This window comes from Rana temporaria, chromosome 6 (assembly GCF_905171775.1).
Source record: "Rana temporaria chromosome 6, aRanTem1.1, whole genome shotgun sequence".
In the NCBI taxonomy this organism is placed as follows: domain Eukaryota; kingdom Metazoa; phylum Chordata; class Amphibia; order Anura; family Ranidae; genus Rana; species Rana temporaria.
Window position 1 is genome coordinate 221,646,937 of NC_053494.1, and position 22,854 is coordinate 221,669,790.

The following is a 22,854-nucleotide window of genomic DNA, read 5'->3' on the forward strand; positions in this document are numbered from 1 at the left end:
GTAGCAAAGGAAGCCTTTAAAAGTGTCTCTAAACGTTTATCAACCGGATCCTTAAACATTTGTATGTTTTCTACCGGACAAGTTAATGTTTTATTTACGCACGAGATGGCTGCGTCCACAGCTGGGGGCGCCCATTTTTTGGAAAATTTCTCTTCCATGGGGTAGATAACAGAAAATCTTTTAGGCGGCAAAAAGATTCTGTCCGGTCGTACCCAATCCTGGTAAATCAATTCCTCCAACAGAGGATGGACCGGAAAAACTGCGTTATTCAAGGGGGCTTTTAAAGAGCCCAAGGAGGAAACTATCGGAGCCCGAGGCTCCGGTAAGGGCAACTTAAATGCCGATCGGACCATGTCTGTCAAGGACTGGATCCACAGACTTTCTGCTTGGGAGGCAGAGAATGGTTCCTCCACAGTAGAATCCTCAAGCTCTGAACCTTCTAGGTTCTGGTCCAACAGGTCCTCCTGAGATTCTAAGTCCCCTAGAGAGAGAACCTCCGCATCTGAGTATACACACTTTGGTGAAGGGGACCTAGTCCGCTTCTTGTCTGGCAATGAATTAGCGATCATAGCTGCCAATCTTTTCTCTAGCCCTCCTAAGGAGATAGCTAGCATTTCCTCAGTGATAAACACCGGGTTGGGAGGATCTGGGCCAGCCTCCGCACCAGACCCCCCTATTGGCTCAACCAAGGCGGCCATCCCTGGGTCAACAGGTGGGGAGAGTACTGGCATAGCCTGACTCATATCCTCAGAATCTGAGGGGGAACCCTTTTGTTTTTTGGCATTTTTTGCCCCTCTAGATCCCGAGCCTTTGGGAGCCATGGTACAAGACCGAGGTACCCCAGCATACAACAACTGACTGTTTGTAGCTAGGAAAAAACTACGTGGTTAAGGGAACAGTAGTATTACTAAAGTCCCAAACCTGGTGGGGCTCCGTATGTTCCAACAAAAAAGAACCACTTTTTTTTTTTTTTTTTCAATACATTATTATATATATATATATTTCCTTTACTTTATTAAAGGTTTTTTTTTTTTTTTATTTAAAACATACAGCCCCACCAATACTTTACCAGCCGCCAACCTGCTGCAAAGAGGATTTTTGGCTTAACAGATATGCATAGGCTAAGCCTAGCCTGTACTACCCCTTTCCTGCCACCGGGGGTCACTAGTGTGCCGCTCTGTGTCCTCTCGCTCTCAGCTCAGTTTCAGACTGAGCCATGAACGAGGACCTGCTTCAAATAACAGAGGCGAAAGCCCGCCTCTTTCGACGCCGGCCTGTACGCTCCCCGCCCCCCCCCCGAACGGCGCGAAACTGCTCTATTAAGTGTGCACGCGCCCGCGCGCGCGCCCGTATGTCAGGGGAGGGGAACACATGGAGACGCGCTGCCAGGCTTCAGGAAGCAGGGAGAGGATCGCCCTTACGGGCTGCAGAGCGGCAATTTCAAAAACCCCAGCCAGGTAGGACTTAAACACAGGCCTCTTAAGGACACATTTATAGCCCTGAGACAGATCTCCAAAGAAGACCTTCCCAACCAGCGGGGCAGCAGGTAGCCAGTAAAGAGATGCCTAGACAGGGGGATCCAGTCATGGGGGGAGAAGTTAGATCATCCAGACATAACAGACATAGTGACCATGGTGCCAATGCAGAGCATACTCAGGCAAACCCCCCGCAGATCTCCCCTGGAGAGCCCACTGTCGGACCAAGTCCCGCAGACTCTCCACTTACCTGCTCCATGCCGCAGGACGTTTGCCAAGCAACAACAGTCCAATCTTCTCCCATCTCCGTGGGTAAAGTAGTAGACCATCAGGTACTGGGGTCCTAGGAAGGAACCGACTGACCTGGACCTATATAGCACCCTGGCAAACAGGATACTTTTGGCTTAGGAAAAGCTCTAAGTCCTGGGCCCAGGGTCCATCCCTCTAGAGAGGGCATTATAGGCAAAACCCCACGGTTTGGGGCCCGGGTACTGTCCACTTTGGCGCTGAGGCACTTTGGACAGAACCGGTTAGCCCACCTTAATCCCAAGGATACAGAGGCAAAGCTAATCCATGACCAACACCTAAGACACTGGCGAAAAAACTGAGGTACTCCTCCTATGGGAGGGGGTTATATAGGGAGGGGACTTCCTGTTTGAGATTGCCAGTGTCCATCACCTGAAGGTACTCCATATAACCCACATAGTAATGAATATGCCGCTCTGTGTCCCGTGATGTACGAGAAAGAAATAGGCTGGTAGGGGGCGTGTTGTATGCTAATTAGCCGTGACCCCACGTAATTGACGTTCTTAACGAACTGGCAAATATCCCAGCGCGCATGCTCCAAATTACGCCCAAAAATAGTCAATGCTTTAGACGTGAACGTAACATCCGCACAGCCCTATTCGCGTACGACTTACGCAAACAACGCAAAATTCGACGCTGGCCCGACGTCCATACTTAACATTGGCGACGCCTCATAGAGCAGGGGTAACTTTAAGCCAGAAAAAGCCGTTTCTGAATCGGCGTATATCTCGCTAATTTGCATATTCGAGGCGGAAATCAACGGAAGCGCCACCTAGCGGCCAGCGTAAAATTGCACACAATTATACGCCGGCGTATGCAAGTTACGTCGGTGGAGGAAGGCTATTTTTTCAACGTATCTTTCCGAGGTTTGCTGTTCTCGGGCCTTTTCATTCCGTTCCCGGGCTCTCTGGCGCCCCCCACCTCTGGCCGCATACAGTATTGCATGCTATTGAAGTCAATGCGGAACAAATAATTTTTGTTTCCATTGACTTCAATGGGGAAACTCGCTTTGATATGCGAGTGCTTTGGATTACGAGCATTCTCCTGGAACGGATTATACTCGTATTCCGAGGTTCCACTGTACTGACTTCATAATGAATAGGAATGATCTGGAATGCAATGACGGGGCTTTGCTGACCTCTTGCCCTTGTGATCTGTTTTGTAGCTTTCTTCGGGAATGTGAAAAGCCCGGCGCAGAATGTTTATGAAATGAAGATTGGATCTCTCACCTACCAGGTGAAAATTGGAGATATAACGAAGGAAAAGTGTGACGTCATCGTCAACTCAACCAATAACACGTTCAACCTTAAATCAGGTATTCCCAAGAATGTAGCTGGGCCCATAAAATGTGAAAATCTTTTTGAGAACTGTGAGATGTCCGGAGCAATCTAACCAAAGGTTCCGCCGCCGACGTACGTTTCGTATAGTTACGTTTTCAAGGGGCTTGAAAACGTAACTATACGAAACGTACGTCGGTGGCGGAACCTGGTCACGTGTACTATGTCCTACGTCACTTCCCGATCGTCTGGATAGTGTCAGCAGCTGGTGGAACCCACGCCGCCACCGAGGTGGGAGAGTCAGTGTTTTTTTATCAAAGCTTGCAGCCCGAGTGCCGGGAGAAGGGCACTTTTTATGTGAGTAGCCAATTGGCTGGTGTTTTTATTCCATTTTAATAAAATAGCGTTGCACTATGGAAGCTCTCTGTTTGTATTCCATGTTCTAAAATCTCAACATTCCGAGGGTGAGGTATCGTACATGCTCCAGTCCATTTATATGTCTGCAGGTATTATCCTGCTCAAGCGCATCTGACCGTCTTTTTCATTAAAGAGGTCAACCAGGTCTGGTAAGCACAATTTACTACTTGTGCACATTGGGTGTCGTACTAATTATCCAGGTGGTGGAAGATCAATTAAGTTTGCACGACCGGAGACGGTTTTTGTATCACAGCAAGAAATATATCTAGAGGATATTCAAGCATTGATGTTGTATCTTTGTTTACACTAATGGGACTTTATTATTTACTATTGATTTATTGATTGATTTATCACGTACAACAGGACACATTTTTATTAATTTACTTGTTGTATATTATAGGATAAGTTGTGTAATTACATATTACTCTATAGCGCCTCCAGTACACTTTTTAGCACGCATCAGATAGAGGTGTTATATTCCAGTGGTGCATGGAATCAGAAAGGTAGAGAGAAGGTCAGGAGCAGAGTATGTTCTACCTTATGGAGGGTCATGTTGGAGGTGTTATATCCCGGAGGTGAGTGTAAACAGAAAGGTAGAGTGAAGGTCGGGAGCAGAGTATGTTCTACCTTATGGAGGGTCATGTTGGAGGTGTTATATCCCGGAGGTGAGTGTAAACAGAAAGGTAGAGTGAAGGTCAGGAGCTTAGTATGTTCTACCTTATGGAGGGTCATGTTGGAGGTGTTATATCCCGGAGGTGAGTGTAATCAGAAAGGTAGAGTGAAGGTCAGGAGCAGAGTATGTTCTACCTTATGGAGGGTCATGTTGGAGGTGTTATATTCCAGTGGTGCATGGAATCAGAAAGGTAGAGAGAAGGTCAGGAGCAGAGTATGTTCTACCTTATGGAGGGTCATGTTGGAGGTATTATATTCCAGTGGTGCATGGAATCAGAAATGTAGAGAGAAGGTCGGGAGCAGAGTATGTTCGTTCTACCTTATGAAGGGTCATGTTGGAGGTGTTATATCCCGGCGGTGAGTGTGATCAGAAAGGTAGAGAGAAGGTCAGGAGCAGAGTATATTCTACCTTATGGAGGGTCATGTTGGAGGTGTTATATTCCAGTGGTGCATGGAATCAGAAATGTAGAGAGAAGGTCGGGAGCAGAGTATGTTCGTTCTACCTTATGAAGGGTCATGTTGGAGGTGTTATATCCCGGCGGTGAGTGTGATCAGAAAGGTAGAGAGAAGGTCAGGAGCAGAGTATATTCTACCTTATGGAGGGTCATGTTGGAGGTGTTATATTCCGGTGGTGCATGGAATCAGAAAGGTAGAGAGAAGGTCGGGAGCAGAGTATGTTCTACCTTATGGAGGGTCATGTTGGAGGTGTTATATCCCGCAGGTGAGTGTAATCAGAAAGGTAGAGAGAAGGTCGGGAGCAGAGTATATTCTACCTTATGGAGGATTTTATTGAAAAATATGATATTCCGGTGGCGAGCGTAATCATAAAAGTAGAAAGAAGGTCGGGAGCGGCGTATTTTTTTATCTAATGGAGAGTCGTGTTGGAGGTGTGATGTCCTGGTGGTGAGTGTAAAATCTGATATGTCTTAGATGAGGATTATGTTTCATATCAACTACAGTGGAATCTCGGATTGCGAGTAACGCGGTTAACGAGCGTCTCGCAATACGAGCGCTGTGTATTTTTTTAACTCCAAACTCGGTTTGCGAGTGTTGTTTCGCAAAACGAACAGGATTTAAAGCCAAAGCAGTGTGCAGTACCGCATTTGGCCTGAGGCGGGGGGGCGCGGGAGCCGATCACCGCCATTTAGAGCAGTTCTTGAGCCTTTCTAAAGTTTGCCGAGCTGTCCTCTGGCTTTTTCGTGTGTTCCTGAGGCTCCCTGTCGCCCCCACCTCTGGCCGCATGTGGTATTGCATGCAGTACTGAAGTCAATGCCGAACAAATTATTTTTGTTTCCATTGACTTCAATGGTGAAACTCGCTTTGATATGAGAGTACTTTGGATTACGAGCATTCTCCTGGAACGGATTATAGTGGTAATCCGAGGTTCCACTGTATCTCCAACAAAAGACTCTGCCATAAAACACTGTTAGGTAGATTCAGTAAGAGTTAGGCCGGCTTATCAGTAGATAAGTCGACCTAACTCAGAACCTATGCCGACCTATGTTTAAGCGTATGCTCAAACAGAGATACGCTTAAACATATCCAAGATACGACGGCTTGCGCCGTCCTATCTTAGATTGCAATATTTCGGATGGCCGCTAGGTGGCGCTTCCATTGCGGTCGGCGTAGAATATGTAAATGAGTTGATACGCCGATTCACGAACGTACGCCCGGCCGCCGCAGTAGTTTTACGCCGCTTCCGTAAGAGATAGGCCGCCTAAAGTTAAAGATGCCCCCTAGGTGGCGTAGTCAATGTTAAAGTATGGCCGCCGTTCCCGCCGCGAGATTCGAATTTTTTACGTTGTTTGCGTAAGTCGACCGCGAATCGGGATTTACGTTGTTTACGTCCACGTCGAAATCAATAGGCCCGTGCGGCGTACTTAGCCGCAATGCACACTGGGAAATGTAGGCGCCCCGGCGCATGCGTAGTTACAAAAAAACGTAAAAAACGTGAGGTCAAGCCTCATTACCATACAACACGCCCCCCTCCAAGACATTTGAATTCGGCGCCCTTACGCCCGCCCGCTTTAGGCTACGCCGCCGTAACTTAGCAGGCAAGTACATTGAGAATCATGTACTTGCCTAGCTAACTTACGGAGGCGTAGCCTAAACACGCTAAGCTACGCCGCCGCAAGTTTGCACGGATGTACCTGAATCTACCTATGTATTCATAGAGGAAACTTGATGGATAATGTATGAATGGTCCTTTTTTGGTTTGAGACGAACTAAAAGGATTTTAAGTTGTTGATGTCTTGTATTAATTCATAGGGATAAAATATTCCTCACCCAGCCTTCCATTGCTTTGTCTCCGATGACCTTCGGGGAATGTTGCCGGTTCTGCTCACTGAACAAATACTACACTTAATTTTGGGAATGTGAAGCTGATATGTTGTGTTCTTGCAGGAGTCTCTAAAGCCATCCTGGAAGGAGCCGGACCCGGTATAGAAAATGAATGTGCCATTCTCGGTAAGAATCTTTATGAAGAGTTTTTTTACATGTGGACAAAGAACCAGAAAGAGATCATGTGACATAGAATACAGTGGGACCTCGGATTGCGAGTAACGCGGTTAACGAGCGGTTCGCAATACGAGCGCTGTGTTTTAACCACTTAAGGACCGCCTAATGCCGATATACGTCGGCAGAATGGCACGGAAGGGCACATGCACGTACCTGTACGTCGCCTTTGAGAGCCCAGCCCACGCGCGCGACTGGTCCGAAGCTCCGTGACCGCGCCCGCAGGACCCGCGGACCCGATCGCCGCCACCTTTATTGTTTTTGGTCTCATCGATGTCAAAAAGTTTTAAATACTGCACATCAGCCCAATTTAAACTGGACCTAACCCCTGGATGCAGCTATTTCCCCCTCCTTGCTCTTCAATGAGACCAAACCTAACAGCCCTAAATTCTCACCATTAGCAGTTTTGGGATTCCCCGCCCCCCCCCCCCAATCACTTTAGGAGCCACCACACAGTGTAGGATCTGAACTGATTGGCTGCTCAGGTAAAATGGGGTTTCCTTTTCCTTCTGACACCTTCAGCAGTTGAGATTAGTGTTGAGCAGAATATGCCATATTCGATTTCGCGATATATCTCGAATATATATTCGAATATTCGAGATATATTCGCTAAATTCGAATATTCGTGATATTTTATCGAAATTAATTGAATGCGATTTTTCGCTATTGCGAATGCGAAAATAATTGCGATTTTTTAATAACTGCGGTAGGAGCGCTCTGATTGGCTTAGAATATTCGTGATATTTTATCGAAATATCGCAACATGCGAATGCGATATTTATTGCGCAATTTCGAGATATGCTGGAGGAGCGCTCTGATTGGCTCAGAATATTCGTGATATTTTATCGAAATATCGCAACATGCGAATGCGATATTTATTGCGCAATTTCGAGATATGCTGGAGGAGCGCTCTGATTGGCTCAGAATATTCGTGATATTTTATCGAAATATCGCAACATGCGATTGCGATATTTATTGCGCAATTTCGAGATATGCTGGAGGAGCGCTCTGATTGGCTCAGAATATTCCTGATATTTTATCGAAATATCGCAACATGCGAATGCGATATTTATTGCGCAATTTCGAGATATGCTGGAGGAGCGCTCTGATTGGCTCAGAATATTCCTGATATTTTATCGAAATATCGCAACATGCGAATGCGAAATTTATTGCAGATATTTCGAAAACTGCTGTAGCAGCACTCTGAAATCGAATATGTATGATATTTTAACCAAAATACATATTGCGATTGCGATTTTTTCGATCGCGCATGCGCAATTGCGCGAACAACACGCGACCATTTCCTGGAGCCTTGCCAGTTTCCCAATATTACAGCAACATGGTGGGAAGCAATTTCTCAAAGTCTGAGGAAAAGTTGCTGATTTGTGTAAGTATTTTGACCACTGTTATTTCATCATCTTCAACTGCATTTAAGTCTAGTTTAAAAGTTAGTATATATGATCAGATATTAGTATTTAACCAAAAATGTGTCTCCTGCTTTTACAAAACTACAAGTCCCAGCATGCCTGGACAGCTGCAGACACCCTGGTTGGCAAATGTGTATTTAGGCACTTTTCCTTGTTATTTAGCATAATGAATTTAAAATTTTTTTGGACATAGGACGTATGCGAACGTCCTGACTTCAGTGTCCTCAAGGCCCAAGGACGTTCGAATACATATTGCCCTTTAGATGTTGCAGAACTACAACTTCCAGCATGCCTGGGAATGCTGGCACTTCTAGTATTGTAAGTTCTGCAGGCCCACATTTTTCAGGCCTTTATGCACGGGTCTCTAAACTGTGGCACCCTAGATGCAGCAAAAGTAAAATTCTTAGCATGCACTGACAGACCGTGGCTGATGGGAGTAGTAGTTTTGCAACAGCTGGAGGTGGACTGGTCTTGAAACCCAGAGTTAGGTAACAAACCCGTAGTGTTTTGCAACCATTCTGCCTCCAGCTGGTTATTTTCTGTTGAAAAGCCTGTGGCGTGCAAAACACAACCCAAAAACTCCACCCGGTGCAAGGAAAAATTTGCACACACCTAAAGAGTGACATCACAAAAAACTGCGACGGTTGCATACGTCAGTGGTCCTCCGAAAAGGTCCCGTCTCTGACCCCCCGGGGCGTTAGGCTCCTGACAGGGAAAAGAGTTACTGTGGTCCATACAGCCGAAGCCATATGGACCCATCTCGGTCCAAGCAGCGCAATCAACACGCGAACAACACGCGACCATTTCCTGGACCCTTGCCAGTTTCCAACTTTATGATCGCAACGCAATCGCAGAGCAAGATGGTTGGAAGTAATTTCACTGTATCTGAGGAAAAGTTGCTGATTTGTGTAAGTATTTTGACCACTGTTATTTCATTATCTTCAACTGCATTTTAGTCTAGTTTAAAAGTTAGTATATATTCATAATTATGCAAATGATAATGGCTGCTATATTTATGTAAAAAAGGTGGCGACGGAAATGGCAGTATATAAAATCTGTCATGTTACCCCTGTCATTGATTAATAAGGCGAGAATGCTTCCAATTGTTGAATAGCATACATTTATGTCATATATCCATAAGGCTGTCAACAAAAGTATTACAATATACTTTGTTCTTCATCTTGCAGAAGTTCCTGGAAACAGGATACGATGAGCTGCGGAGGCAGCAAGAAAAACAGGGAGTTATAAGCTCCCTGATTGAGGAACTAGGCGAAGAACACACTCGCATGGCGATCCTCAAAAAGTGGTCCGACCTGAAGAGGCGCCAGATGAACCGGGTCAGGCGTATCCGGAATAAATATCATCCTGGTAAGTTATTGGTCACAGTTATGTTTTTTTTTCCCTAAAGTGTATTTTGTGCGTGTACTCGAGAGAGGAGCCGGACTGCAGGAGTTGGGAGTAGGCAGGCCTCCCCCAGAGGTAATCTGCCACCTTTCTCCATGCCCCGGGTGGCAATGGCGGGTGTGAGGGGGTCCTCCCACACAGACCGTCCTACCTGCTCCGCTTCGAAGCCCCACGGGGCAGAGGGACTCCCTATAAGGGAGTGAGAGGATTTGCCCGCTCAACCAGCCCCGTTAGTCCTTCGCCTCTCTTTTTAGAGACCGCATGGTCAGAGTGCGTGCATGTTAACCCAATTGCGAGTGCGTGTGTAAGTGTGGTGGTTTTTGTGGGAGGGAGGTGGGCATACTAAGCGCAGGCTTACCTCGCATAGCACACCCACCGGGGGCCGAGCTGAGACCACCAAACTCAATTCACATGTAGCCGAGAGCGGGATCCGAACCCCTAGCTGCAGAGGTGAATGGCTTGTCAGCGCAGTGGCAATCGCGTTGAGCCAGCCCGGGTCCCTTGGGGACAGTTATGGAAGGTCATATGTAATTAATGTAAGGTCAGATGTTGTTAACCAAGACGCCATGTTGTTGTAACATATATCACCACCAGCCAAGGTATTCATAGTACTGTTGGAAAAAAACATGGGACAGCAGACAGGAACACAGAAGTTATGTGGGAACATACTTTTCCCATTGCTTTGCATGGGACTTTAAACAAAAAGCCCGACCCTCACCAATGGGGTTAGTTAAGGGATAAATTAACGATCCTATACTTTAAGTGGACGTATAGATAACATGTGACCAAGTGTTATCGAAATATCTACAGCTGTTATGAAATAACATGTATTTCCCATAGAGTTGAATGGGACTTTAAAGAAAAACCCTGACCAAGGCAAATGGGGGTGGGTATGGGTTAAACCACCAATCCTATATTTGTGGCTGACATATAAGTAACCTGTGTGCCAAGTTTCATGTAAATATCTTTAGCCGTTTGGACGTGATGGTGGAACATACATACATACATGCACACACACGTTGAGTTTTATATATATAGATTCCCACTAAATTCCTGTGTTAGGCGTGGGGTTGTTATAGTAATCCTGTGTACTCCATCAAGTACTTTTTTTTAACATGAGATCGTCTGAACAAAACAAAGGAGACAAAAACAGCTCATTTTACCATGGTGGCAGCCCAGCTCACGCTCAGTCCCCTGTAGTGCCCACAAGACCCTTTAATATAACATTGTCCCATTGGTTAACTGTCTATATAAATTAATTTGTATTCATATACAATACAGTAGAGTACACAGAATTTGCATACGTCATTAGAAAACATTTTTATAATATATGAACATTGTGTTATTATAGGAGCTCCGCTACCAACTGTGCGCCCCAAGCGCACAAGGCGACAGGCCGCAGAGGAGGAGCAGGAGGAGGATGTGGAAGAGGAGGAGAGGGATGAGGAGGAGCAGCCAGGGCCATCCACATCACCACCCCCAGTTCCTGTGGAGGAGCAAGAGGAGGAGCTGCACCCCCCCCCCGAAACTTCTGGTGGAGTAGTGGGTGACGAGGAAGAGGAGCAGGATGAGACGGTTAATTATACCGTCAATCAGGAGGGTAAATATGTGCACATATATTAATAAAATTTCAACAATAAAATGTAGCTCTAAAAATGGACAGCATTTAAAGCAGGGCTGTGGAGTCGGTAGATAAATTTTTCGACTCCGACTCCTCAGTTTTATGTACTTCAGACTCCGACTCCCCGACTCCCCGACTCCGACTCCTCTGTATTAATATGCGAATGTATTTTATAGATTCCTTGAGGGAAAGAAACGCAAACTACCACAGGACTACTGGCTGGGAAGCCAACAGTCTACTGTATTGCACAGTTTAAGCAAAAGACAAACACAATGAAAACAATCAAGTGACTGGATAGTAGCAGCAGGCTTAAACATCAGGAACATGATCTTTAACAGTTCAAAAATACAGACCACATTATTTGGCTGTTTTAGAACCAAAACAAAGCTTATCTATAATGAACCCAAAAAAAAAAATATGAAAAACCTAGAAATGGTTTATATTAATCTTGAAATGTAGTTCTAGGCTTAGCAAATGCAAATAAATGCAATGTAGAGTTCTAAGGAAGAGAATTGCCTCTGCCAGATCCTCTTTCATAGAGTCTCTTAAGTCAGACTTTATTATTTTTATGGCTGAAAATAATCTTTCGTAACGGTCTTTGAAATCCAAATGTTTTTTTCTTATATCCTAACAGTTCTAAAAAAGCTAGAGGTGAAGCAAGCTGCCATGAAAAACCTCACGAAGAGAGTAATGGCAAATGAGCAGCAGATACTGTTTTTGATGCGCCAAAATCAACAACTGGTGCAACAACTGGCGAAAAACATGGATGAGGTGACAGAGCTTCAGAAGTTAATGTCCTAATTTTTTTTTTTTTTTTTTAATAAAAAATGTTATATTTTGCAAAGGTTTCATTTCTTATTGAAATTGTTAGTTTTTTAAACACATCTAACTTCACATCTAACTTCACATCTAACACATCAACATCAACATCAACACATCTAGCTTAATAATAACCGAAAACATTTTATACTATTACTAGCTGAATACCCGGCGTTGCCCGGTCTTCCTATCTTAACCTTTTGGGGAGGAAAATCATAGTAATATAAATATACCCATCTTTTATATAAGGGTGTTGGTAAGGGTTAATTTAACTGTTATATATTTTTATTTGGCATATAAGTAATATGTATAGCGGGTATTATTGAAATATCTCCAGGCGTACAGAAGTTATGTGGGAACATACATTTTCCATTGATTTGCATGGGACTTTAAAGGAAAACCCCGACCCTCACAAATGGGGGTAGTTAAGGGATAAATTAACTATCAGTGGTATCAGTGAACAGCAGTGGTAATAGGAGTATATATAGAGTGGGAATTAACTTTTTACATAGGTGTCTTGACAGAGCAGCAGCAGCAGCAGTAGTAGTAGTAGTAGTAGATACAGAGTCATATCACTTGGGCAGGAGGTGCCATGATGAACAGCAGTGGTAATAGGAGTATATAGAGTGGGAAATTACTTTTGACATAGTTGTCTTGACTGAGCAGCAGCAGCAGCAGCAGCAGCAGTAGTAGTATTAGCAGTAGTAGTTGATACAGAGTCATATCACTTGGGCAGGAGTTGCCATGATGAACAGCAGTAGGAATAAGAGTATATAGAGTGTGAAACAACTGCTGACATAGGTGTATTGACTGGGCGGCAGCAGCAACAGCAGAAGCAGCAGTAGTAGTATTAACAGTAGTAGTTGATACAGAGTCATATCACATGGGCAGGAGTTGCCATGATGTACAGCAGTCTTAATAAGAGTATATAGAGTGTGAAATAACTGCTGACATAGGTGTATTGACTGGGCGGCAGCAGCAGCAGAAGCAGCAGTAGTAGTATTAACAGTAGTAGTTGATACAGAGTCATATCACATGGGCAGGAGTTGCCATGATGTACAGCAGTCTTAATAAGAGTATATAGAGTGTGAAATAACTGCTGACATAGGTGTATTGACTGGGCGGCAGCAGCAGCAGCAGAAGCAGCAGTAGTAGTATTAACAGTAGTAGTTGATACAGAGTCATATCACATGGGCAGGAGTTGCCATGATGTACAGCAGTCTTAATAAGAGTATATAGAGTGTGAAATAACTGCTGACATAGGTGTATTGACTGGGCGGCAGCAGCAGCAGAAGCATCAGTAGTAGTATTAACAGTAGTAGTTGATACAGAGTCATATCACATGGGCAGGAGTTGCCATGATGTACAGCAGTCTTAATAAGAGTATATAGAGTGTGAAATAACTGCTGACATAGGTGTATTGACTGGGCGGCAGCAGCAGCAGAAGCAGCAGTAGTAGTATTAACAGTAGTAGTTGATACAGAGTCATATCACATGGGCAGGAGTTGCCATGATGTACAGCAGTCTTAATAAGAGTATATAGAGTGTGAAATAACTGCTGACATAGGTGTATTGACTGGGCGGCAGCAGCAGCAGCAGAAGCAGCAGTAGTAGTATTAACAGTAGTAGTTGATACAGAGTCATATCACATGGGCAGGAGTTGCCATGATGTACAGCAGTCTTAATAAGAGTATATAGAGTGTGAAATAACTGCTGACATAGGTGTATTGACTGGGCGGCAGCAGCAGCAGCAGAAGCAGCAGTAGTAGTATTAACAGTAGTAGTTGATACAGAGTCATATCACATGGGCAGGAGTTGCCATGATGTACAGCAGTCTTAATAAGAGTATATAGAGTGTGAAATAACTGCTGACATAGGTGTATTGACTGGGCGGCAGCAGCAGCAGCAGAAGCAGCAGTAGTAGTATTAACAGTAGTAGTTGATACAGAGTCATATCACATGGGCAGGAGTTGCCATGATGTACAGCAGTCTTAATAAGAGTATATAGAGTGTGAAATAACTGCTGACATAGGTGTATTGACTGGGCGGCAGCAGCAGCAGAAGCAGCAGTAGTAGTATTAACAGTAGTAGTTGATACAGAGTCATATCACATGGGCAGGAGTTGCCATGATGTACAGCAGTCTTAATAAGAGTATATAGAGTGTGAAATAACTGCTGACATAGGTGTATTGACTGGGCGGCAGCAGCAGCAGCAGAAGCAGCAGTAGTAGTATTAACAGTAGTAGTTGATACAGAGTCATATCACATGGGCAGGAGTTGCCATGATGTACAGCAGTCTTAATAAGAGTATATAGAGTGTGAAATAACTGCTGACATAGGTGTATTGACTGGGCGGCAGCAGCAGCAGAAGCAGCAGTAGTAGTATTAACAGTAGTAGTTGATACAGAGTCATATCACATGGGCAGGAGTTGCCATGATGTACAGCAGTCTTAATAAGAGTATATAGAGTGTGAAATAACTGCTGACATAGGTGTATTGACTGGGCGGCAGCAGCAGCAGAAGCATCAGTAGTAGTATTAACAGTAGTAGTTGATACAGAGTCATATCACATGGGCAGGAGTTGCCATGATGTACAGCAGTCTTAATAAGAGTATATAGGGTGTGAAATAACTGCTGACATAATTGTCTTGACTGATCCAAAGGAGTCATGGGAGAAAATCATGTGGTCAGATGAGACTATAATATAATTTTTTGATCATAATTTCACTAACCGTGTTCGGAGGAAGAATAATGATGAGTACCATGCCAAGAACGCCATCCCTAATGTGAAGCATGGGGGTGGTAGCATCATGCTTTGGTGGTGTTTTTCTGCACATGGGACAGGGTGACTGCACTGTATTAAGGAGAGGATGACCGGGGCCATGTATTGCAAGATTTTGGGCACCAACCTCCTTCCCTGAGTTAGAGCTTTGAAGATGGGTCGAGGCTGGGTCTTCCAACATGAGAATGACCCAAAGCACACAGCCAGGATAACCAAGGATTGGCTCTGTAAGGAGCATATCAAGGTTCTGGCGTGGCCTAGCCAGTCTCCAGACCTAAACCCAATAGAGAATCTTTGGAGGGAGCTCAAACTCCGTGTTTCTCAGCGATAGCCCAGAAACATGACTGATGTAGAGAAGATCTGTGTGGAGGAGTGGGCCAAAATCCCTCCTCCAGTGTGTGCAAAGCTGGTGTAAAAATAAAAGAAATTTTTGACCGCTGTAATTGCAAAGAAAGCCTACTGTACCAAATATTAACATTGATTTTCTCTGATGTTGAAATAGTTATATTCAGCACTGTAAATACATCAGGTCCGGGGCTTCATCAGGGAATGCATGGCAAGGGACCCTTCAGCGCCCTGAACCGACGACGGGTGCCAGAAAGTCACCGCCGATCCAGGACTCATTCATCTTTATGAATGTGAGTCTGTCCACGGACTCTGTGGACAGACGGGTCCTCTTGTCCGTGACCACCCCACCTGCCGCGCTGAATGTCCGCTCAGATAGTACGCTGGAGGGGGGGCAAGACAATAACTCCAGCGCATACTGAGCGAGCTCGCGGCAGGTGTCCAATCTGGCAACCCAGTACTCCATGGGGTCGTCGGTGCTCATACTGTCAGAAGCACCGACGGACGCCATGTAGTCTGCCACCATGTGGGCCAGCCGCTGGTGGTGACTGCTGCTGCTGCTGCTGGTGCTGGTACTGGGTCGCTCGGTTTGGAAGAACATCCTCATCTCTTCCATTAGGTCCCCTGCTCGGCTGCAGCTGGGTGCAGCCACCTGCTGGGTGAGATGAGGGGGGACAACTGGAGGCCGGGGAGTTGCCTGCTCCAACCGTCTGACAATGGCTGCCTGCAGTTCCTCCATCCGGTGCTGCCTCCGGCTGGCTGGGATGAACTGCTCCAGTTTCCCCTTGCACCTGGGATCCAAAAGGGTGGCCATCCAGAAATCATCCCTCGTCTTGATGGTCTTAACCCGGGGGTCCCTCCTGAGGCATCTGAGCATGTGGGCAGCCATGGGGAAGAGCACAGCCCGCTGTGACTCCTCAATGCTGGCCAGGTGAATGAGGTGCGACTCTTCTTCCCTGAGGCGCTGCTGGTCAAACTCAGACATGCCCAACCCCCGGACTATCGGTGCCCCCAACACCGGCTCTCCCTCCTGACCAGGCCCTGACTCCGGGACGACACCAGCAACCACCTCCTCCTCCTCTTCATCATCATCCTCCTCCTCCTCCTCCTCCTCCTGGTCCTGGCCCTGGTCTCGGTGGAGCATTGCTGACTCCTCCTGCTCCACCAAGGCACTCTCCCCAGCCTCGAGCAGGCGATCTAGTGTCCTCTCCAGCATGAACAGTATTGGCAGCACGCTATTGAGGCCAATTTGCTCACTGCTGACCATCTTGGTCGCCTGCTCGAAGGAGGACAACACTTGGCAGACCTGGTTTATCTGCCCCCACTGCGCACAGGCGATGAAAGGGAGTTGTGGTGAAGCCCTCTGAGTGCCTAGTTCCATCAGGTACTCCCTCACCGCCCTTTGCTGCTCCCACAACCTCTTCAGCATGTGGAGGGTGGAGTTCCACCGCGTCACACTGTCCACAATCAGCCTGTGAAGGGGCAGATTGTACTTCCGCTGCAATTTGGACAGGGACGCGGTAGCGGTTGGGGAGCGCCTGAAGTGGCTGGCAATCCTACGCGCCTTTGCCACAATGTCACTCAACCCTGGATAAGTGCGCAGGAACTTCTGCACCACCAGGTTGAGGACATGTGCCAGACAGGGCACGTGCGTCAGACTGCCAGCATGGAGGGCGGCGAGTAGGTTGCTGCCGTTATCGCAGACAACCATACCTGGCTGGAGCCTTCGGGGTGTCAGCCACTTCTGGACCTGAGCTTGAAGTGCTTTCAGCACTTCTTCTGCAGTGTGTCTCCGGTCCCCTAAACTAACAAGCTGGAGCACGGCCTGACAGCGCACGTGCCCCACACTTGAGTAGCTACGGGGGCGCTTGCTGGGAGGCTCAGCAGCTGCGGAGACAGTGGCTTGAGGGAGACCAGCAGTTCTCCCCTGGACACCCCGGGGCGGCACCACAAGATCGGTTGCCGACGATCCCTCACCGACGCCTCGGAGGGAAACCCAATGGGCCGTGAAGCTGATGTAGCGTCCCTGCCCATGCCTGCTGGTCCAGCCATCCATTGTCAGATGAACCCTGTCGCTGACAGCGTGATCCAGCGACAGGGTTACATTCTGAACAATGTGCTGGTGTAGGGCAGGGACACCAGTCCTGGCAAAGAAATGGCGGCTGGGGACACGCCATTGGGGTTGGGCCTGCTCCAACATCTGCCTGAAGGGGTTGCTGTCAACTATGTTGAAGGGCAGCAGATGTTGGGCAATAACCCTTGCCAGGAGCCCATTGAGGGAACGCACACGTCGGTCTCCAGGGGGGAAGGGAGTGGTGCGGTCAAAGGCGTCTGAAATCGACGCCTGGCGCCGGACGGCAGTGCGGGACACAGACGTGGAGGGTGCTGTGGAAGTAGAGGTCTGGCTGCCGGTACCAGTACCTCTACTAGAGGGAGCGGGGGGGCATGACCTGCTGGAAACAGATGAAGATGTGGCAGGGGCTGCTGTACCCTGCTCACTTGTGGTGGTGGCGCTGCTACCACCACCACGCTTCATCTCCTCATACAACGCCCAGTGGTTTATCCTGAGGTGCTGGTTCAGGGCTGTGGTACCCACCCGAGCCAAACACTTCCCTCTCTTCACCCTCACTTTACAAATCCGGCAGATGGCCACGGTAGGGTTGTCTGCCACCAGGGTAAAGAAATTCCAGACAGGTGACTTCAGCACCGCCCTCCTGTCAGATGGGGTGACGCTTACTTGCACCTGCTGGGATTCGGTGCGCACAGGTGGAGCTGCCTGCTGCTGCTGCTGCTGCTGCTGCTCCTCCTCCTGACACCTCCTGCTGCCATCACCAGTGGAGACCCTGACGATGGTCTCCCTGGTGGTGACCTGGCGCACCGTTTCACCAGGGTGCCTACCTTCCCCGTCGTCACTGACGTAGTGAGCCGACGCGTCAGATGGCAACCATGATGGGTCACCCTCTTCGCCCCCAGAGATGTCAGACCAAGGGCTGAGATGTGTTGGTCTGAGGGAACCACGTGACATGGAGCCTCTAGCCTGGCTCCGCTGTCCCCTCACCCACGCCTGGGTCTGACTAGGTGCTGCTGTTTCCTGCACCAAAACAGCAGCACCAGTTTGAAGGGATGTCTCTGGGATACTGCCAGCAGGTATCCCATCCTCCTCATCCATCCCTTCAAAAAGGTCCTGACCATCAGGACAGAGCTGGAGGTCTGCCTGATGCATGGCCTCCCCCAAGAGATCCCTATCACTGTCGCTGTCGAACAGTAAGATGCTGGACTCTTGGGGGCTGGGGGGGGGTAGTACAGGCAACGGTGTAATGGTGGTACTACTGTGAGTCGGGACCGACGACTCAGTGGCACTGCTGTGCCCCATGTAGTCCACCACTACTTGAGCCTGAGATGGCAATATCGGGCGGCTGCCCGATGGGAAGAACTCCCGGATCAGGCGTACTCCCCTTGCACCCGATCCTCTACCACTAGTAGGGGCACGAGAGGTACCCCGTGCTGGCAGCGATCCAGCACTGGGAGTAACTCCCCTACCCCTACTGCCACGGCCACGGATGCCGCTCATAATTGCTGATATGTGTGTGGGGGGGTTAAACTTTATTGGGGGGGAAAATGTGAACAAAATGTGTTTTTGTGTTTTTTTTACAAGACAGGCACGCAGACAAAGACGTACACAGACAGCTACTAAACTATAAGAAAAGTAGTACACCAGACAAGGACTACAAAATTAAAGAAAAAAAAAAAAAGCACTAAACAAACACTAACTTTTTTTTTTTTTTTTTTTTAAACACAGACACTAAACACACACTAAGCTAAGCTAGATGAAATAAATGTACACTAACAGTGTGTACACTTACTACACAAAATTTAACTAAACTGAACACAAAACTTAGCTTTTATAAAAGCTCTTTAGGGCAAACTAAACAAAATTTGAACTGAGATGCCTATCAAATATCACTGAACAGTGAACCTGCAAGATCTGACAGTAACACAAGATGAACAAAACTTAGCTTTTAGAAAAGCTCTTTTATAAAGCTCAGATCAATATGTGTTCTGAAATCTCTTGCAAATATAACTGAACAGGGAGGATTGCAGGATCAAACAGTAACACAAATGAAAAAAACAGCACAAAACAGCACAAAACGTAGCTTTGAAAAAAGCTCTTGGGTCTATTGCTTTGAAAAAAGCAGTTGATATACTGGAAAAGATCCACTGGAATCACTAAATAGCAATGCTGGTGATGATCTAAATCAATCAAGAACAAAGACACAGGAAACCAGGAAACCAGGAACACAGAAACAGCCTCCACACTCTATAGCAAGCTTCTGAATCTGCAATGAAATGGTGCTGGGAGTGAGCTTATATAATGTCCATGCAGGCAGGTTCCTATTGGTTGCTAACCTGTGACGAGTGTGGAAGGAGAACTCTGATTGGCTCTGATGCAAAAGGGCGGAGCAAATAATCGCGCAATATTCCTATTGCCGAATATTCGCATTGCGAATATTCGGCAATATAAAATGATCGCTTCAGCTACTCGGCCCAATGGCTCTAATCATACCAGCAATGCTTTCAGACGTCTATGGAGATCACTAGGATGTGATCTGTTTTAAAAATGAAACTGTAAAAATCGCTCTGATGCGGAAGATCGGGGCGAGGAAAATAATCGCGCGATATTGCGTTTGCCGAATAATCGCATTGCGATCTTTCTGGAAAATTCAATGAACGCTTCAGCTACTCGGCCCAGGGTCTCTAATTATACCAGCAATGCTTTTAGACGTCGATGGAGATATCTAGGATGTGATCTGATTCAAAAAAAAAATTGTAAAAAATCGAATATTCGGAATTGCGAATATTCACCGCGAATTTCGAAATATAGCGCGATTTCTCGAATATGCTATATTCGAGTCGAATATTCGCAATGCGAATATTCGTGAGCAACACTAGTTGAGATACAATCAAAGCTTTTGAGGTTCCTTTCTTTATTTATGTGGTGTTTACCAATTGACCCCCCCCCCCCAATGTCCAAAGACGAGCTCCTACATCATTGCTCAAATATTTTCCTTCTCTTTCTTCCAGGAACCCAACCCAACAACGGGTACGTGGTCACACAAGCAGGAAACCTCCATTGTAAGAATATAGTACATGCTACCGGCCAAACTAAACCAGATTCAATTGGGCAATGTGTAACAAATGTCCTGCACATGTGCGAGAGACAACGAGCGACCTCAGTGGCCTTCCCAGCCATGGGGACAGGTGAGAGATTCTCAGGTTCCTCTATATAGATCTGTATTTACAGCTAGAGGGGTCACCAGCAGGAGGAAGGAGGTCCTGATTCCTCTATATAGATCTTTATATCACTAGAGGGGTCACCAGGAGGAGGAAGGAGGTCCTGATCCCTCTATATAGATCTTTATATCACTAGAGGGGTCACCAGGAGGAAGGGGGTCCTGATTCCTCTATATAGATCTTTATATCACTAGAGGGATCTTCATCAGGAGTAGGAGGTCCTGATTCCTCTATATAGATCTTTATATCACTAGAGGGGTCTTCATCAGGAGGAAGGAGGTCCCAATTCCTCGATATAGATCTTTATATCACTAGAGGGGTCACCAGCAGGAGGAAGGAGGTCCTGATTCCTCTATATAGATCTTTATATCACTAGAGGGGTCACCAGCAGGAGGAAGGATGTCCTGATTCCTCTATATAGATCTTTATATCACTAGAGGGGTCACCAGCTGGAGGAAGGAGGTCCCGATTTCTCTATATAGATCTTTATATCACTAGAGGGGTTACCAGCAGGAGGAAGGAGGTCCTGATTCCTCTATATAGATCTTTATATCACTAGATGGGTCACCAGAAGGAGGAAGGAGGTCCTGATTCCTCTATATAGATCTTTATATCACTAGAGGGATCACCAGGAGGAAGAAGGTCCTGATTCCTCTATATAGATCTTTATATCACTAGATGGGTCACCAGAAGGAGGAAGGAGGTCCTGATTCCTCTATATAGATCTTTATATCACTAGAGGGATCACCAGCAGGAGGAAGGAGGTCCTGATTCCTCTATATAGATCTTTATATCACTAGAGGGGTCTTCATCAGGGATAAGGAGGTCCTGATTCCTCTATATAGATCTTTATATCACTAGAGGGGTCTTCATCAGGGATAAGGAGGTTCTCCTTCCTCTATATAGATCTTTATTTCACCTGAGGAGCCACTAGCAGGAGAAATGAGGTCCTGATTCCCTTATATAGAACTTTGGTTAGACCTCATTTAGAATACGGTGTCCGGTTGTGGAGATCTCACTTAAAAAAAACACAAAACAAGTCCAGAGATGGACAACATCAATGGTGAAAGTTGAAGGAATTAAACATATCGGGGGGGGGGAGACTGCAGGAACTTAATATGTACAGTCTGGAGGACACAAGGGAACCGAAGAACAAGGCCGAAACCTATCAATACATGAAGGTTCCAATGGTCAGTATTTTTAATATGAAGTTGAGAAAAAGACATTAATTACTTCAAACTAGAAGGAAAGTTCAAAAACTCATCAACAAAGAATATTGATCTGATAGCTGATTGGATAGACCACGTTGAACAGTTTGTAGAAGGGGTGAGGATGTCCTCCATAATGTGCCCTCTTGGTCACTCTCTCCTCTTCTCTCGCCCTCTCTTTGTCTCCAGGTGCCGGCGGTGTGTCTTCTGCGCCAGTGGCTGACGCAATTCTAGACGCCGTGGTGGATTTTGCCAAATCGAAATCAGCCATGACCGTCCAACACGTGACGATGGTAATATTCCAGCAACCAATGTTAAAAGATTTCCATACCAGCATGACGAAGAAGGAGCCGCCACCTGCAGCCAAACAAACCTCTTTTTTTTCTTGGATCACATGTAAGTGCCGGGGTTTTATAACATTTCTGTGCCAACCATTCGTTGGCGTCCTTTGGGTAAGGCTGTGCCCCGGCGTGAGCTGCTCATGTCACCTCTGTAAATGAAGAACTCCTCTTAGGATACTTGTCCGGTGATGACGTCTGACTGGAAGCGCGCGCTTTGTCTCCCGCCGGCCACCGATTTTTAAAGGTAGGGGCCGGCCGTGCGTGACGCGTCATCACGGTGCGCGATGTGATGTTAACTTGACTTCCATCATGTTAGCGCAGCCAACGCCTGATGGACGTCCGACGACGTGACGTCACTCCAGTCCTGGGATCGCGGGTGGGAAGGAACGTGCAGCAGAGAGCAGACTCGACCCCGCCGTGACCTGCCGTGACAATGTCGATGATGGACGCAGTCGCACACACACTCCGCCCACGTCACCGGCGGAGTCGCTCATTCTCGAACATGCGCAGTGTGACACCAGCACTTTTAAAGGGGACTCAGGGCTAATAATTTTAAAATGAATGGCCGAAACTCGGGGCTTTTCGGGGTCACATTCGGGGGCTTCAGCCCCCCCTAGCCACCCCCTACCAACGCCCCTGCTTGTGCTGGAATCAGTGCAGTAACTGATGTGACCTAACTAGACTACCGTATATACTCGAGTATAAGCCGAGTTCTTCAGCCCATTTTTTAGGCTGAAAAGCTCCCCCCTCGGCTTACACTGGAGTGAGCCGTACCTTTCATTACTAAAACAGCGTGTGTCTCCCGCTGTGTAATGCAGTCTGTTCGCCCCGCCCATTGTAACAAAGCCCCGCCTCCTCCTCGACTGTGATAGGCGGAACACTGATACAGTTTCCCAGCATCTTATCAGTGTTCCTCTATCACAGACGAGGAGGCGGGGCTTTGTTTCAATGGAC

At 46.8% G+C, this 22,854-nt stretch overlaps 1 protein-coding gene across 1 annotated transcript in view; it reads left to right on the plus strand.

Moving 5' to 3' along the window:
* Nucleotides 1–22,854, plus strand: part of LOC120944290 (protein mono-ADP-ribosyltransferase PARP14-like) — a 77,041-nt gene that overhangs the window by 43,037 nt on the left and 11,150 nt on the right. Inside the window, exons 10-13 of the mRNA XM_040358315.1 lie at nt 2,947–3,096; nt 6,551–6,613; nt 20,142–20,318; nt 21,749–21,955. Coding sequence (XP_040214249.1) covers nt 2,947–3,096; nt 6,551–6,613; nt 20,142–20,318; nt 21,749–21,955 — 597 coding nt within the window. The remainder of the gene's footprint in view (nt 1–2,946; nt 3,097–6,550; nt 6,614–20,141; nt 20,319–21,748; nt 21,956–22,854) is intronic.